We start from the raw sequence: 17,706 nt of genomic DNA, 5'->3' as shown, positions 1-17,706 counted from the left end.
CTCAGTGCCACTCAGTTTGGGGGCCCTCTCAAACAGTGGGCCGGGCCAAACTGCCCTTCAACCTGGACAAGGGGCTTAGGGGGTCAAAGCATGACAGTCCTGCAAAACCCAGGACTGTCAGGAGGTCTGATTTATGGTCTTACGATTAAGACAGCAAACTGGGACTCAGGAGGTGTGGGCTCACTTTTCAGGTTTGCCACAGACTTCCTGTTCAACCTTAGACCTTCCTTCTGTGTGTCCATTTCCCATCTGTAAAATGGGGATAATGATACTTCTCTTTGTATATTTAAAATGTAAGCCCTTTGGGTCAGGGACTGTCTGTTACTCTGTACAGCACCTACAACAGAGGGGTTCCAAACTTAATTGGTGTCCCTCGGCACTACCCTAATACAAATTATAATAATAGATTGCATTTATTTTTTATAGGTAGTTATGGGTTTTTTGTTGTAATGTTACAGGTTGAATACAGCACAAATACCTTGCCCAGAGCCAATTATGCTAAGAAGTCATGTACTTGTCATGAGTTTTATTGGTAAAGATGACATGTAAGTATCCTCAGAAAATCAATGAGAACTTTATTGATAGGCTTGAACAAAGGTCAATTAAAAAAAAAATCTGTTGAATTTGCTTAGTTGATGGCAGAGGCTAGTGATTAATTGAGTACATTGCTCTGGTGTATAAATAAGATGTAAAATATCAAGATCCCTCCCAGCTCCTGCCTGATTCCAAAGCCTTATCCATGCAAGGAATGAGCAAATAGTCTGCATTAGCTAGAAATTAAGGCCCCAATTCTGTAACTGAATCTGCATGGGCCTTTTTATACTTCATAGAATACGGATGGTGAGGATTATATGTTCTAGAAATTTAAAATAAACGTCAAAGCTCAGGTCGTGATGTGTTAATGCTCTAGTTGGAAAGTTCATTAGCGATGCCCACAAGTGTTAATTCAGCATTTTGTAATGTAAATATTTAATATTTATAATGTTGTGGTCTAGTTCTTCAGCTGGTGTAAAACATAGTTCCACTTTCTACAGTGGCGCAATAAATATTTATATTAGCTGTGGAGCTGGTCAAGTGTTTGAGTAAATCACTGAGGTCTTTCCATTTACTGAATTAAAAGGGATCAAGTGTTGTGGTGAAGGGACTATACAGCTGGTGTAAAATGGGAGAATTTATTCTGGTTTTTGTTGTTTTTTTTAAATCCAAGGCCTGCTCCTCTGTTGAAAAACGCTCAGTTATCTGACTCAAAAGCCCGGGAGTTGTATCTACAGATCATACAGTACATGAGAAGAATGTACCAGGATGCCAAACTTGTTCATGCAGATCTCAGTGAATTTAATATGCTGTATGTTTTTAAACCTTGCTCTGTATTTTAACATCTAAAATGTAGGCATTGGTGGCTTCTCTCATAATATGTAGAGCTATGCAGTACACCTCTACCCCGATATAACGTGGTCCTCGGGAGCCAAAAAATCTTACCGCGTTATATCGAACTTGCTTTGGCCTCGAGCATTTCCATTATTCATAGTCACTTCCTGCCCCCGACTGACCCCTCAGAACCCCCGACCCATCCAACTGCCCCGACCGCTATCCACACCCCTGCCTCCAGACAGGCCCCCCAGAACTCCCATGCCCTATCCAACACCCCCGTCCCCTGACCGCCCCGCCCCCAGAACCTCCGAATCATCCAACCCCTCGGCCCCGGCCTGGCACGCTTAACTCGCCGCTCAGAGCAGCGTGTCGGAGGCTGACGCGCTGATCCGCTGGAGTGCGCAGCCCCGCCCCCCAGAGCACTGCTTTACCGCGTTATATCCGAATTCATGTTATATCGGGTCGCGTTATATTGGGGTAGAGGTGTACTAATATGCTCCTTTGGGAGGGCAGTATCTTCCTTTCATCTCTGCTTTGTAATTTACCTGATTATTGTACAGATTTCATCCCAAATCTCTCTCAGATAATTTAGCTTGCAAAATACTTCCCTGAATAGGTTATTCAATGAGGGTTTTTTTCATCAGCTGATGAATAAACAAGTAAGCTATTTTAATTCATTGTTCTAAAATTGCTTGTTGTGTTCACCAGGATTGTTCTCTCAAATAACGTGCAATAGTATAACTGAAAACAACTATTATATGGAACATGTCCCTAGCAAAACTTTAGTGTCAGGCCCCCAAAACTTGAATCATTTTCTCAAACGGTGGGATTTAAAAAAATAAAATAAAATAAAAAATCTGCTTTTCCCTTGCTGCATCTCTAGATACCACAGTGGAGAGGTGTACATCATTGATGTGTCTCAGTCGGTGGAGCATGACCACCCACATGCATTAGAATTCCTGCGGAAGGACTGTGCCAATATCAATGGTGAGTGGGCAGTAGTTCAACTCCTTCTAATAGCTCATTCCTTTAGGAAGGTTAACTGTGTACTTCCTTGTATTCGTCAGACTGACACTGTATGTAGAACAGGATGGAGTTAGTTAAAATGCACATCATCTTAGGATGTGTATAAGTTTAGTTAGGAAGCCAACAAACTACGCTACGCTAAGTACAGCCAAAGTAGAGTAGGTCACACAAATTCAGTTACATCTGAGCTTATGTTCTCGGCTAGTCTAAGGAAAACCGAGTTCATACAATTTCTTATATTACAACAAAGGAAATATCTACCTGCTGTTACAGCAGAGAACATACAGACCTGTTTTGTTCAGTGATTACAAATCAAGTACAGAACTTCTTAGTCAACAAGAAGTTACTCTTGGTTTGATCACATTAGTCCTTGCACCTGTGCAGAGCAGGTTATAGGTTTGGGGCCCTTGGTGATCTGTTGTTAAAGGACTATACTAATATTTTATATCTAGTTCAGCAAGATGCAGTGAGCACCCTCAATCAGTATTTTATTTAAAAATATTGAAATCGTTGTCTTCATAGCAGAGGTATGGACAACTCTGGTCTGCATTTTGCTCTAGGCGGAAAGAAATCGGTGTCTCTTTGTAAACATTGTCTTCCTTACTGAAATCTTTATTTAAGAAAAAGGAAAAATCCATAAAACAGAACTCACATTTTGATGTCACATATTGCTTGAGAGCCAGTGAACTAGTAATGTCTTATCTCTCTTGTGTTCCATGGGTTTGTGAATATTTCCTCCTGTAATTTTTCTTCTCTGCATTGTTCAGCTTGCTTTCTCTAAGTGCCACGTGACTTTGGAAGTTTCTTGGGCTGCTCTTTGTCATCCCAGTTCTCTGCTCTATTACTTCCACACTGGTATTTACTTTGTCTACTATAGAACTTGCAAGAGTATTTCTCCATGAGCAGTGATCTTAGATGCCATGTGTTCTGTCCCTGGGCTCTGAGAGCCATCTGGGCTGCTTCTAGGCTTACCTTTTGTTCTGTCTTTCTAATTCATTTCTCAGGGATGCTATGTTGGTTTATCCACAGAGAACATTAGCATTAGAGACTATTCAGCTAAATATCCCATGGAGTGCCTTTGGTGTTTACTTGAATATGGAACCTTATTTTCTCTGTCAACCTTCAGATTTAGTTAGGATTGGTATCTTAAGCCAGCTGGGTGTGAGTATCAAAGAATGGCCGTTAGCCTAAGACAGGGATCGGCAACCTATGGCATGTGTGCCAAAGATGGCATGCAAGCTGATTTTTAATGGCACGCTACTGCCTGCCGTGTCCCAGCCGCTGGCCTCGCTCAGCCAGCTGCCGAACCCAGGCCGGCAGTGGGCTCAGAGGGGCTGGCGGACGGGACCCCAGCGGGCAACAGTGTGCCATTACAAACCCTGCCCGTCCCAGCCTGCTCTTCTACACACACCCGCTGCTGCGCCCCCCCCCCCCCACACACACACACATTGAAGCTTGGTCCTGTCGGCTGCTGCTGCAGAGCAGGCAAGCTCCCCCCTCCCCCACCATGCTGGGTTCCTGCCCCTCCTCCTCTCCCTCCCTGCTGCAATCAGCTGATGGCCCTTGCAGTCCCTGCTCCAGGAGGAGGTGAAGAAGAGGTGGGGAAGGGGTCTTGGGGAAGGGGGGTGGAATCAGGGCATATCCCCTCCAGCCCCATGTCTTGAGCAGCTCTGGGCAGGGGGCTGGGGAGCACCCTCAGGACCCTGGTCCACACCCCCAGCCCTCTGCTCTGACCCCTGCACCCCCTCACACACACCCCAGCCCTGACCCCTGCACTCCCTTATGACCCCAGCCCTGACTCCAGCACCCCCCACACATGCCCCCAGCCCTCTGCCCTGACTCTTGCACATCCCACATTCCCACCCCCACCCTGAACACCAAACGAGAGCTCCTGCACCCCCCCCACACATTCCTACCTGCACCCCTTGCACCAAATGGGAGCTGGCCAGGTAAGCACTCCACACCCAAACCTCTTGCCCCAACCCTGAGCCCCTTCCCTCATTCTAGCTCCTGGCCAGACCCTACACCCCAACCCCCAGCCTGCTTCTTCACCCCCAGCCCTGTGCTCAGTGCACTCCCACCCTCCGCTCAGTGCAGAGAGAGAGGAAGAGAATGGGCTAGAACCAGGGAGAAGGTAGGTACCCACTCTATGTGGGCAGGGCCGGGATCCCAGACCAGCAGCGGGCTGAGCGGGGCCAGCAGCCGGGACCCTGGCTGGCAGGAGCTGGTGGACGGAACCCCAAACCGGCAGCGAGTTGAGTGGCAGCGGGCTGAGCCGCTCAGCCCACTGCTGGTCTGGGGTCCCGGCTGTTGGCTCCACTCGGCCCACTGCCAGTCTGGGGTTCTGGCTGCCGGCCCCTTGCCAGCCAGGGTCCCACTCGGCCTCCTGCCGGCCTAGGTGAACGGAACCCCAGGCTGGCAGTGGGCTGAGCGGGCCGGAGGCGTAAGATCAGCATTTTAATTTAATTTTAAATGAAGCTTCTTAAACTTTTTTGAAAACCTTGATTACTTTACATACAACAATTGTTTAGTTGTATAATATATAGACTTACAGAGAGAGACCTTCTAAAAAAGTTAAAATGTATTACTGGCACGTGAAACCGTAAATTAAAGTGAATAAATGAAGACTCGGCACACTTCTGAAAGGTTGCCGACCCCTGGCCTAAGATGTGCACCATATTGTCCCCCTATGAATGAAATTTAAATACATCTTAACTGTACCTCAGGGCACACCTTTGATTCTCATCTGTAGAAATTCCAGAACTGCAAATTTCACTGGTTGACATCTGCAAAGTTTAATCTCAATGTACTGCAACTGCTTGATCCTTTATGAAGCCTTCCCTTCCACCCTCCTGCTTTTCGCTTGTTTCCTGGTCGCATTTGGCTTTCACTGAAGTCTATTGGACTTTTGCCCTTAACTTCAATAGGAACAGGGATTGGGCTTTGAATTTGCGTGCTTCATTCAACATTTGTTGTATCTGAAAGGTGGGCAACTTGGGCTTTGGGTGACCAAGAGTTTTCTGATAACCACACCTGGTGGGATTCTGCAAACCTTGTAGGGAAGTTCCTCAATTCATAGAACCATTATTCTGTATTTACTATCACTTCAGTGGTGTAGAAGCATAAAGTGAACTTGAATCATGCTATCTTTGTTTTTTTTCCCTGCTTCCTGGCAGACTTTTTCTGGAAGTACAGTGTTGCAGTGATGACTGTCAGAGAGCTCTTTGAGTTTATTACAGATCCTTCTATCACAAGCAACAACTTGGATGCTTATCTCTCAAAGGTCAGACTTGAAGTTCCTGCTTATGTAAGAAGATTTAAGGAGTAAAATAAGATCTGGTTCAAGCTCATCTGTCCTGTTTATCCCACAACGATGCTTCTGCAGTAAAGATTGTGCATTGTATAATGAGGCAGCAATTTAAAAAAATATATAGAAATGTTTTAACATCAATACATGTAAGCCGTGGGAACTTATCCACACCTCCCTGCCATGTTTGTGTGGGGTGGGGCGTATGAGTGGGACGAGTGAGGTGGACTTGGGGGTAAATGGGTTTGAGTGGAATGAGGGAGGCTTACACTCCACCCTAAAATACCCAGCATCACCAGCTAAATGCTGATTGGTCCAGAAGATGAAAGGAACCTGCCTATTCTAGGAGGAGAGGGGTATGCTGGCTCAAGGCCCCACACCTGGAATACTTCAGGCTGGTCTCAGTTATCCACCACTGCTCTCTTCCCGTTCCCTCTGTGTCTGTTGAGTCTTGTTCTGACTCAAGCAGGGGTGCGTTTAAAGTCAGCTGGGATTCAGTTGTTGCCCCTTGGGATGCTAGTGAATAGATGATCACTTTCCAGCCCCCTAGCTCTAGCAGTCCCTTCGGTGTGTCATCAGCCCCAGCAACCACGTTGCATTCTCCTTTACCAATTAGCTGTTGCGGTAAATCCCAGCTCGGGTAGTCAAAGCAACAACGATGGTGAAGGATCAAATTAAGACTCCCGTATCCTGACCTCAGCCATGTTGGGAATGGGGTGACAGGAGACATTATTCCTGCCCCAACCTGGAATGCTAGGTAGTGGGCAATATGGGCTTCCAAGCAGCCCATAAACACTTGCACAGCTTTTCGGTATTCGCCGGTACACTGGGCTGGAGGGAGTAGGATGTGGCTACAATACTCCCATCTTGCTCATGCATGCTCCTCTGGCTATTCAGTGCTGCTGGCAGCAACTCTGCATCTGCGGAGTGTGGCAACCTCCGGTGTGAGAGCATGAGCAGCAGACAGAGGCTTCCTGTGACCTGTTATCCCACACTGGTGTAGGGACAGCCATTATTTGGCTCTGTGTTTGGATTGGCAGGAGTGGAGGGAAAGTTTTTTTGCTCTCATTAAGTAGATCAGTAGCCAGGAGTGGGATTTAAGTGGGTGTGCCCTGCAGAAGTGTTCAGCACCGTTAGGGGTCACTAAAGGCATTGTGGTATGAAAAGCTGGAGTGTTTTACATGAGCGAGAGAGAATAGTTTCCCAGCAAATGGAGTGGAGGTGGGGAAATATAGGTAGGAACAGCTAGGTGAGGGACTGGATTGTGAAGAGTGATGATTTTGTATTGCATTTCATATTGCTGTAGGTGATGGAAATAGCAACCCAAAGAACAGAGGAAGAAAGGTCCAGTCAAGATAACGTGGATGAGGAGGTGAGGATCTTTTTCCTCCGCCAGGAGGGAATCTTTGCAGTATCCCTTTTGAAGACTTTTTGAAATATTCTCTTTGATACCCTGATCCACAGAATGTTACATTTAATACACTGATACATCCTAAGCTAAGTGGAGAGGCTTTCAGATAGTAAATGGTTCTTTAAATGATATCTAAACACTTCTCATGATATCTTCTTTGCAATCTCTGGTCAGCATCACCTGTGTCATTAGGATGTTTTCTAGACCAACATGCTTGGCTATAACTGGTCTTGAACTTAGACATTACAAGGGACCCAGCTAGCAATGAAGGGGAAATCTTTGAGCTTCTGCAAATATGGCTGAAAGAATAATGTGCTAAAATGAGGATTCATACAGTGTTAAGATGTGAATAGTTTTTGCCCCCGGTTGTTCATATTGACTGAAAAACAATTCCAGCTCCCTCTCCGAGATTCTGATTTGGGTCTTCTAATTATGGTAATGTTTCTCTCTGCTTATTTCTGATGCAGCAGTAGCCAACATAGGTCTGTTTTCTTTGCATCGTTGAGGATGTGTGGTTCACTGACAGTATTGTTTAGCATGGGAGCATAAGACAAAATCACTGTCTTGATTTGATTCTTTTAACTTGTCAGCAGCAAAGTGATGGATTGCAATAAAACCTGAATTTAGTATATTGAGGGGCATTTTGTACCAGATAAGAACTTTTAAAACAGGTCACTCTTTGTCCCTTAGCTAACTGCTGGTGTGTTTATAAACCAAAGGCCCAGTCTGTGAGGTGCACAGTGCCTTCTGTGAGGTCCTGAGCACCCTCAGCTCCCACTGAAGGCAATAGAACTTCATGTATGTCCATCTGTGTTGTTGAATTCAGTGGGTGCTCAGCACCTCAGAGGAGAGGGCCGAACCTCGTTACATATTTTATATTGTTGCAAGCTGATCTTGTGTAAGGAGATCCACTATTGTAATTTATATGAAGTTTTTGTTTATATATAATTTAAGTGGACCTGTACTGTGAGAGGAAGGGTGATCTAGTAGTTAAGGCACTGACCTGGGACTTGGGACATCAATGGGTTCAATTCCCTACTCTGCCACAAACTTCCTGTGTGACATTTTAAATAAACCCCTTAGTATTCAAACAAATTAATGGTGAGGACGGGGCAATGTATGGAGGTGGTCGTAAGGAGGCCAATAGCTATCATGCTATCAAGACCTTAATTATAAAATCTTAAGATGTTGTTATGGGTGAGCTCCATAGTGTAGGACCCACCACAACGAAGAGACAATCTGCTGCTGGCCAAAGACAGTGAGGTGGGATCTCTAAATTATGGGTGTTGTCTGATCACAGACACCCATCAGGATGATTCCCAAGGAAGAAGCCTATAATCAGGACTAGATGTAAATCAATCTGCATGTTGTTTCATTTCACTCTGTTAGGTATTTAAGAAAGCTTACATCCCTCGAACCCTGACCGAAGTTAAAAACTACGAGAGGGATGTAGATGTCATGATGAAATTGAAGGAAGAGGACATGGCATTAAACGTGCAGCAGGATAATGTAAGTAGACTTCCCAAAACATTACAAACAACTTGAGTTGGCAGAGAGAGACAATCCAAGGCGGTACCATTAGCTGTGGATTCTCGTGGAAGAACCACCAATGGGGTTTGTTTTGAAGTATTGGTGAATCCTGGTTCTATAGCAATATACCATCAAAAACGTCAAGAATGAATGCATTCAAAAGACACACTAGCATGTCAGGGATCAGTTGCAAACAATCACATTCTCTTTCTGAGTGGATGTGCAGTAGCTGTCAAATCAACTTGACATTCAGTTTCAGCTATGTATGGACTAAACTTCATATATTGTGGGGGGAAAGACCAAATTAATCTCTGGTGTAAATTCATTGATCTTAGTTATATCTCAGCCTAGGGATCTCACCTCTGACTTGTTTTTACAGAATTAAAATGCTGCCACATCCCTTTGAAACTAATTTTATATTATTTTTTGCGCTCGCCTAGAAGCGTAAGGTGGAAATACATAAGATAGTGCCTGGAGTCTAGTAATAGGAATCACTGAACTTTTATTTTTCCATCATTCATTGTCCTGTTGGAAACTCTAGATATTTTCCAACTTTCCAGAGTAAAGCTAAAACTCTACTATAGGCAGGTGCTCATCCATCAACCTTACTTCAATAGAGCTGTATAACAGAGCTTCTGTGCTACCTGTGTACACATACCACTCACCATCAGGCCCTTGTTAGATGCCTCTGTTACTCCATGAATAGTGCAGATCTTGCTCAAGGTCTGAGAAGTCAATTTACTGACATGTTACAAAATGTAGAGACTGAGTGCTTAAAACCTATGTTATGCACAGTTGCAGATTCTAGCTCAGAAAAACAAGGCTTTCCAAACAGATCCCCCTCTCGAGTGACAAAAGAACATAATTAAAAACACCTGGATAGCTGAAGATTCTAATACGTGAAAATTAGGGAGATGATTTAAGTAAAGAAGTCAATCACAATATTCCCTTTGTGGGTTTTTTTGGTTTTTGTTTTTAAAAAGTGCCATCAGTGCATTGTAGCATATTGGCTGTGTACATGCGTTGAACCAGTATTATTTGTCCCTTTTCTAGATGATCTTCCCATTCTGGGTAGTGCGAAGAAAAAGCCAAATCACCAGATTGCTTGCAAAATATAGACAGCGTAGTCTATAAGGGCGGCATATCTCTGTCCTCCACCCTTCTTCTGTTTTGTCATTTTAGACCGCGAACTCTGTGGGGTGGGGTTCTGTCTTTCTGTGTGTTTGTGCAGTGTCTAACACATTTGTACACTACTGCGTATATATGATGGTGCTAGTGAGCTGATAATAAGACAAACCCTTCTAAGGCTTTACAGGAGAGAGCTGTGCCTTCTCCCTCTCAGCTCTTCCGTGTACATGTTGTGAAGTTTCTCCATACGAAAGATTCACAGGGAACAGACTCTGATCTCAAAAAGTGAAGGTCAGGCCTAGGGAATCTCTAGTTTCTAAAACCTGATGTGCAAAATCTACCGTCTGTGTGCAGAGAGCTCTGTGGGTGGGACTGGAAAACAGGCATATCTGGTACAGTCAGCCACCTGTTTTCTCTGGTTGGCAGGTTGAAAATGATAGTTTTGCAGCTAGATGTTTTTGGGTAATTGATTTTCATTTATCCCGGTGTATAGATTCTCTACCAGACAGTGACAGGACTGAAGAAGGACTTGTCAGGTGTTCAGAAGGTAAGATGGCCTGTTAAGTTTTTCTTCTACAGTGAATTTCATTGTTCATAAAGGTGCCTGAGAAGTATTAAATGAGGCCCGGTCTTACATTTGGTTCCATACAGGCAGCCCCCTGATTTCAGAAGGTTCTGACTGCAGGTTCTTCCAGCACAGAGGCAGTTGCAAGATCAGGGGCTAAGATCGCATCTTTACACCACTGTGTACTTGCATACCATGTGCTGCAGTATATGGAATTACTTTGCATTACTCAGCCAGTGCTGGAGTAACTCGGGAACAAAAATACTCAAGGAGCCACAAGATGGTCAGTATAGGAAGATATAACATATGGCCAGATCTACATTTAGGAAGGCGGGGGAGATTTCCCAGTGCAGAAAACTTTATATAGAATGCTACATTTTCACAAGTGTTATGTTTTGTGTGACTTGTGCTGTAATTGTTGTACATAGAGCATTTATGCAGAATAGGGCATTGTACTAACTAATGGAAATGTTGCAGTGCAGTACTTTAAAAACACACTGATTAGTACAGCATGTTTATCCAGTCTGTAAGTGATTGCAGATATCCTGCTACAGTAGGAGCCAGGTTGGGTTTTTCCTCTTTTGGAAACCGTGCTTAGTTAAACAGCACTAGGCAGACCCCGTCTACAGTGCACATATAACCATGTCAAGCGACCGGGTTATAACACGTTTGTTCCCCAGTATGATTAAAGTACAGGGCTCTTTTGCATTGTAGATGCCTGACTGTTAACTGCTAGAGCCCATGTGGGTCACCGCTAAAACTGGCTTTGGTATGATTCTTTAAAAAAACCAAGGTCTGCTGTACACCACAGACCTGAATAGTACTTCAACTCTGTGTGGTGGGGAGGTAGCGGTGCAACTGTTTTGTAAGCAAGTCCCCAACAAGCTGTATTTCCATTGTTTACTGTACCCTTTGTTTTTAACGTGGATTAATTTTGTTTCATTCTCTTTTTTGTAATTTTAATACCAGTGTCGAGAGGCACATTGATTGTGAAGAAGTGGATAAACACAAATTAGCTGAAGACTTTCTTTCTAGGAGGCTCTACCACTTAAATGCTACGTCTTTTTTTTTTTTTAAATGTTCCACTGACTTTTGGTTAGGGACAAAATCCTTCTGTGTTTCCTTTAGGTCCCTGCACTCCTTGAAAAAAAAGAAGAGGAGATGGAATCAGATTCAGAAGATGGGGGCAGTTCTGATGACTCTGACTCAGGCTGTAAAGAACAGGGAGAGCCACTGCATGCCAAAGATCAACCGACTGATGCTGACATGGACAAAAAGGTTAGTTGGCCAGGAAGTCATACAGTTTCCCCTCTCTGCTCCAGGGAACTACTCAAGTGACAAATATATCTATTTTTCGACATATCTACTGCTCAGTGAGAACAAAAACGCTTTTAATTTATTCTTTTAAGTATTTTAATTAAGAGAAATGAGAGCAGAGATTGAATGTTCCCAATGAAGTGTTGTTTGAAGTGCTCTCTTGGGTTTTGCTAATGTAATTTCTATAGAGTAACCTACACTTACACTTAAACAGCAGGCTGTTTAGCTAAACCTACACTTACATTTAACCTACACTTACCCACTCACCTCCAAGCCAGAATACATAAGCTTTGTGTGGGGAACTCCACCTGAGATGTGGGGAACAGAATCCGATGTGAACAGGGCACAGCACAATTCTACAGCGTGTTTTCTAGCTCTTGGGCTGGAAGAGGGGCCATGACCTTTACCCACTTTATATAATTGTGGACCCAGTGGCTATGGCTCCGGCTGCATCCATAGGGGTTTATGTAGAGCTGGGGTGTGAAGCCCAGCTCTGCCTGAGGACTAGGTATAGAATCTTCCTGAGTGTCAGCTCTGTGGCTTTCTGAACCCTGCACAGTGGATCCACTCCAGTGGGTCAGAGACCTTAGTGAATTTCACAGAGTGTCCCTACCCTTCAGCAGCATTCCAGGCGCTGCATGAAAGGAAAACTCTGTGCAGTTCAAAAGGATTAAAGTGTCATCGAAGATGAGATAATTAAAATTGAGCCTAAAGATCTGAACTACAATGGCTGTGCCGTGGTGAAATTCTTGGGGCTAGGATTGTAAAATGGAGAGTGCTTGGCCACTTCTGACCATCATTCCTTGTTCTCTTTTGTAGGATGGGATGTTACTTAATCGCATTGTATTGGTCAGATCCCAGTTTGAATTGTATTCTGTTTAGCTAAATTGCACCTGCTGTTTCAGTGAGATAAAATAGCATTCACCATCTGACTTAAATTGCTGCATAGTGTTGTGGTATCGAATCCCCTCCCTTCAGCTCTGATGATGATCAAGTTGCTGCATTCTGAACTCCTTGCAGACGATGGATTGGTCTCTCTTGGCAGTCCATGAAAGTGTTCATTGCAGTAGTCCAGCCCGGATATTGGAAAGCCATGCATCAGATTCCTATTACAATTTGTGTTGAGTGGAGTTTACAAATTAAATAGTATGAGTTCTCATCCCCTTTGTAATCTGCTATGTTCGGCAGTTGCTCCCACCATAACTTCCTGGCTTCAAACGCCTCTGAAATTTGGAAACTGGATTTTGTGGCTCAGTCTCATCTCTAGAAATGTGGAGTTCATTTAATTTCCTAATACAGCATTTCAAAGCCTGGGCCAAAATTGCTTAACTTCTGTCCTCCACCTTTTCTAACAGTAACATATCACGTGTTAGGAACCTGCTCACAATCGCTCTGGATCATTCTTGTAAATGAAGTGTTGTTCACTTTTTATAGGAAAGGAAAAAGATGGTTAAAGAAGCCCAAAGAGAGAAGAGAAAAAACAAAATCCCAAAGCATGTAAAGAAGCGAAAAGAGAAGACAGCAAAAATGAAAAAAGGCAAATAACGTGGCTTTGATCTTGGGGGCAGGGTTAGCTGTTGCTTACTATTGGTCTCCATCAGTTATTTTCGCTACAAAATATTCTATTTATGTAAATATAGATTTCACCGTGATGGTGGCTTGTTACCAATCTTGTGATTGGCTGGATGCAGCATATACCATTGCTTTTTTGATGGAGAAGATTGACTCGTGTGCCTGTGTAAAAATGTGCAAAGCCTTTAGCCCTCAACGTAGGTGGCCATTCTCCCACTTCTTGGACTGCCAAGAAGAAGGCGCTTTTTATGATTTTCGTCCAACACAGAAAAAAGAGAAGCACATACTTGTTTCTCTCTTTAAAAAACAAAGGAAAACCCCAACAGCAGCATGGACGTTGAGTTATACTTTATCATGGTCGGTGTTTTCACATGGCGGGGAAATACAGGTGCACAAGTCCTTATGTAGGTGCACATATAAGCACCTGCTCTCACGGAACACGAGTGGCAAAACTGCCATCGGCTGCCATGGAAGTAGGACTGAACATGAGTGATTTTTTTTTTTTTTGAGAGGTGCTAAATTCCCTAAATTGACTACAATTCCCGCTGGAGTCAATGGGAGCGATGAGTGATCAGCACCTCTGAAAATCAGGCCGCTGATTTAGGTGCCTAAATATGGGTTTAGGTGCCTGACTTGAGGTACCCAAGTTTTGAAAATATTGGTGTAGCTGTTGAAATGCTTCACCTTAAAACTCTTTTCCCCCATCTACGATGCTTCTCATACGGTTGATGTCAATTGGCTGCAAGCTGCTGAGAGGTGGTAATTGTAGTTAAGCTTCTAATAATTCTTCTGTGTCAGTTCCATACCTGTTGCTTCTGTGTTTCAATGCTCATTGGGTTTTCCAGTCGTAAAATTTAACATGCAGATGTTTCCATTTTGAGTGAGAACATCTGTACTGAGGTCATCACATAAGACTGCAGCTTCAAATCATTATGGCTTTGGATCCGCTTATGCAAGCAGAACTTTGTTATATTGTTGTCTGGAATATATTTCAGAATATAAGCATAATGTTTCGTGACTGGCATACTTCTGAAATGGGTTTTATTCAAATTCTAGTAAACAGTATAAATCTAAAAAGCTTCACTATGATGCTTATTTAATTATAAGCTGCTTTTGTTCTCCCCAATGGCTAAAGGAATAGCACAGATATAAGTGGTTGGTTCTAACAAGGGTGCTATGTACTGTTTTTAATCAGTAGATAATGCTAACAATTAAAATGAAAAAGCAGCCATATTTCATTTCACTATGTATGAATAAGATCATGATCATCACATTGGTTTGACATTTGATCAGGTCTTAAAACTGGTATTATTTTTACCATCCAGAGCTTGATCTCCAAGGTGCTGAGTGCCCTCCGCTCCTACTCCCATTAGAAAATTTAGGCCCTTGCTTCTCTGAGTCAAAGTGACACTAGTGATTTTGGGTACTTAACTTGAGACACTGTAAAGGAGACTGATATGTAGAAATTGCTGAGCACCTGTCCTCTGAAAATCAGACCCCTCTAAGGCACCTCACATGGGACACTCAAAATCACTAGTCACTTCTGAAAAGGTAGGCCAAAATGCTTAGTAGTATGCAAGAGGATTAAACATGCAGAATATGAATATCCACAGTTACACTGTCTAGGATAAAAATTAAGGGATGCTTTATCCCCATGCTTCAGGATGTAAGCCAAGCACTGGACTTAAGAAACTTTCCCCTGTGGGCATGTTGTTGCATATTAGTTGTTCATTAGTTGGTTTTTTAAATACCTTCCTCTACTTGTAGGAATCCAGCACTCTCCACTGTTGGAGAGAAGTGGATATTGGATTTACATGGCCTGATGCGGTGTGGCAATTGCTCTGATACTGCAATTCTAAACAACATATTTGTATTCTTTGGTCAAGCCTTGCAAAATTCAGCTCATTTATAAAGACGGTACTGGGCCAGGTATTGGCATGCTGCTTCTCTCACACATTAGATGTACGCTCTGTTTATGTAACTGTTGCGCAGCTTTGGAAGGTGGAGAAGTGCAGATGAGTTCTCCATGGTGAAGCCAGTAAATCCAGTTTTGCACATAAGGAGATGTTGACGGGGAGGTTTTTAGCTGCGCTGAAATATTTTGATGAAAGAATGCAAAACTAGCTCTGACACGCCTCTGTTGTACTTGTATCAGTCACTGTATTCAAGAGTTACACCTAAGATACTGCAAGATACGGTCTCTGAGAAGCAAGAGCCCACACTTTCCAAGACCCCTTGGCCTGCCCTGTAATTTTTCAGCCACAGTCAACTGAATGCATTCACATGCATGTGCAAAGGGTAGACGTGGACCTCTTAACTATCTGATTTGTGGGTACATTGGAGGTAGAAATGAAATTCAGTAATTTGTACCTGAAAAATTGATTGTGGATGCAAAATTGTGGATGTGAAATACTGTGCAGAGTGCAGCTGACTTCCCCTTCCCTGCCCATTCCTGATCAGCAGAGCCTGACCTTACAGGGCAGCTGCAGAGAGAATTTAATAGTAACAGAAAAAAGGAAAGCATGCTAGGGAGTCCACACTCCGATCTTCCACCCCCACCACTTGTCTCACTCCCCTCTGCTCAGAAATGGGAAGGAAGGAAGAACCAGGCCCTTAGTTGCTTAGATGTAATAGTGACAGGGGGCTCATAAAGTACTTAAATTATTTGTTTGTAATTGATTAAAAGAAAATTGATACCATGATAAATAGTTCAGTATATAGTTTAAAAATAAAACAAAGGATCCCTGTACTGGTAAGTTCTTGGGGTGTTTTGCTTTGTTAAAATTAATAAATGTATAACATTTTTTCTAAAAGCTCAGATAGTTTTGTTTGTTTGTTTGTTTTGTTTCTTCTTTCTTTTAAAGCAGTGGTTCTCAAACTTTTTTTTTCGCGGGCTACTTGAAAATTGCTGAAGGTCTCAGCTTAATGATCTTTCCAAATGTTGTTTGTACCATTAGCTAACTATTGTAAAGCGCTTTGGATAAAAGCGTTATATATATATATAAAAAACTTAATTAACTTTTTTTTGTTCTACAAATAAAAGCACACAACTCATATTTTAATATCAGTGATGCGATGGATGTGCCCTCTCTCCCCTGCCGTGGCAGCCCGCAAGCTCTCTCTGGCACCCGCAACCCTGGAGCTGGGAAAAGTCGCCTCTTTCTCTGGCTGCCGCAGGCCAGCACATCCCAAATTCCCCCATCCCCTCTTCTCACCCCACTTCCCCCTCCCACCTACCCTGTATTTCCCCCCAAGGTCACCACCTCACCTTACATGTGCATCGTCTCCAGGGTCCAGGCACCTTATTAGTGGAGACACGCCTGCCCGGCTCCACTAATTAGGTGGGTGGCCCTTCATTCTCTCATGTGCAGCTGCCCAGGCACGCACCTTAGAGGGAACTAGCCACAGACCACCTGAATGAAGCTCTCGAACCACTGGTGGTCCGTGGACCACAATTTGAGAACGTGTGTGTTAAAGCATCATTAGATGAAAAGAGAGAGCTCTGGCCTAGTGTCTGTATAATGTCCTGCTCCACATTTTATTTAACTTTATTGGAAATCATTTTTACTTCCTCTAGAGGGAGGTACAAGTTCTTTCTCAATACATGCTGGACATAAAATGAATATCACCTACATTTTGGGAAACTCAAGCAAGACAACTCTCCTGTGGGTTTTTTGGGGGTATTTTTTTTTTTTTTTAAATAGTGGAGGGACTTCTTAATTGCATTCATTTGTGAAAATATTGAGCTCGATCCTGTAGCCTTTATGAAAGTCAAACACATTATATTCCAGAGGTCTTTGATGTGTATGAGGACTGCAAGTTCAGACCCATTGTTAAGAATAAGCTTGTTTTGATCTGGATTTCAAATAGGCCAAAACTCTTGGTGTTCAAATCTGGTACAGCTGGTTTGGCCAATTATTCAGGTGTGGGCCATTTGCAAAATGTGGAATTGAGTCCAGGTTTGGATTTCAACACCCCAACATTTGGGATTTCAGTGTGTTTCAGTCCATCTGTGTTAATATATTAAAAGTGCTAATGAGTTTTGTACTTATGCATAAAAAAATTGGTGAATTATGGTGGGACACTCTCTCTCTCTCTGTACAGACCCAAAGAGAACTGATCTTTTCACATGTACAAAGACCACCCCCAAGAGAATGTCTGTCTGAAAAACGTATAGTTCTTCATTCAACAGAAGACAGTCCCAGGGCTGGCTGCGTTCATGATGTACAAACTGTAGCTTTCTGTGCAATTAAGTAGTAGTAAGTGATCTCCATACCACATGCTTCAGCAATTATAGTACTGATTGTAATCACTCGCCAGGGAACAGCTACTCTTTTGTTGGTGTTTATTTTGAGAGCATCAGTTAACTTTCACAGGTGACACCCACCTCAAGCATTCAGCTATCAGCTCTTTGCAGCACTTATTTTCTGCTCCTTAACAAAATATTTAATTTAAAAATGGAAAAAAAGGTTTGTTTGC

General features: G+C 43.2%; 1 protein-coding gene across 4 annotated transcripts in view; it reads left to right on the top strand.

Moving 5' to 3' along the window:
- RIOK1 (RIO kinase 1) overlaps window positions 1-16,040 on the top strand; it is a 30,159-nt gene extending 14,119 nt beyond the window's left edge. For all 4 annotated transcript variants that reach the window (XM_048839801.2, XM_048839800.2, XM_048839799.2 and 1 more), the window contains 9 exons: window positions 459-545; window positions 1,208-1,345; window positions 2,255-2,358; window positions 5,574-5,680; window positions 7,011-7,076; window positions 8,505-8,624; window positions 10,267-10,320; window positions 11,467-11,616; window positions 13,090-16,040. In XM_048839801.2, the coding sequence (XP_048695758.2) occupies window positions 459-545; window positions 1,208-1,345; window positions 2,255-2,358; window positions 5,574-5,680; window positions 7,011-7,076; window positions 8,505-8,624; window positions 10,267-10,320; window positions 11,467-11,616; window positions 13,090-13,200 (937 nt within the window). In that variant the 3' untranslated portion in view covers window positions 13,201-16,040. The remainder of the gene's footprint in view (window positions 1-458; window positions 546-1,207; window positions 1,346-2,254; window positions 2,359-5,573; window positions 5,681-7,010; window positions 7,077-8,504; window positions 8,625-10,266; window positions 10,321-11,466; window positions 11,617-13,089) is intronic.
- Window positions 16,041-17,706: the final 1,666 nt, after the last annotated feature.

This window comes from Caretta caretta, chromosome 2 (assembly GCF_965140235.1).
Source record: "Caretta caretta isolate rCarCar2 chromosome 2, rCarCar1.hap1, whole genome shotgun sequence".
Lineage (NCBI taxonomy): Eukaryota > Metazoa > Chordata > Testudines > Cheloniidae > Caretta > Caretta caretta.
The sequence above is the reverse complement of the archived record's forward strand: the minus strand, read 5'-3'. Positions and strand labels throughout refer to the sequence as shown.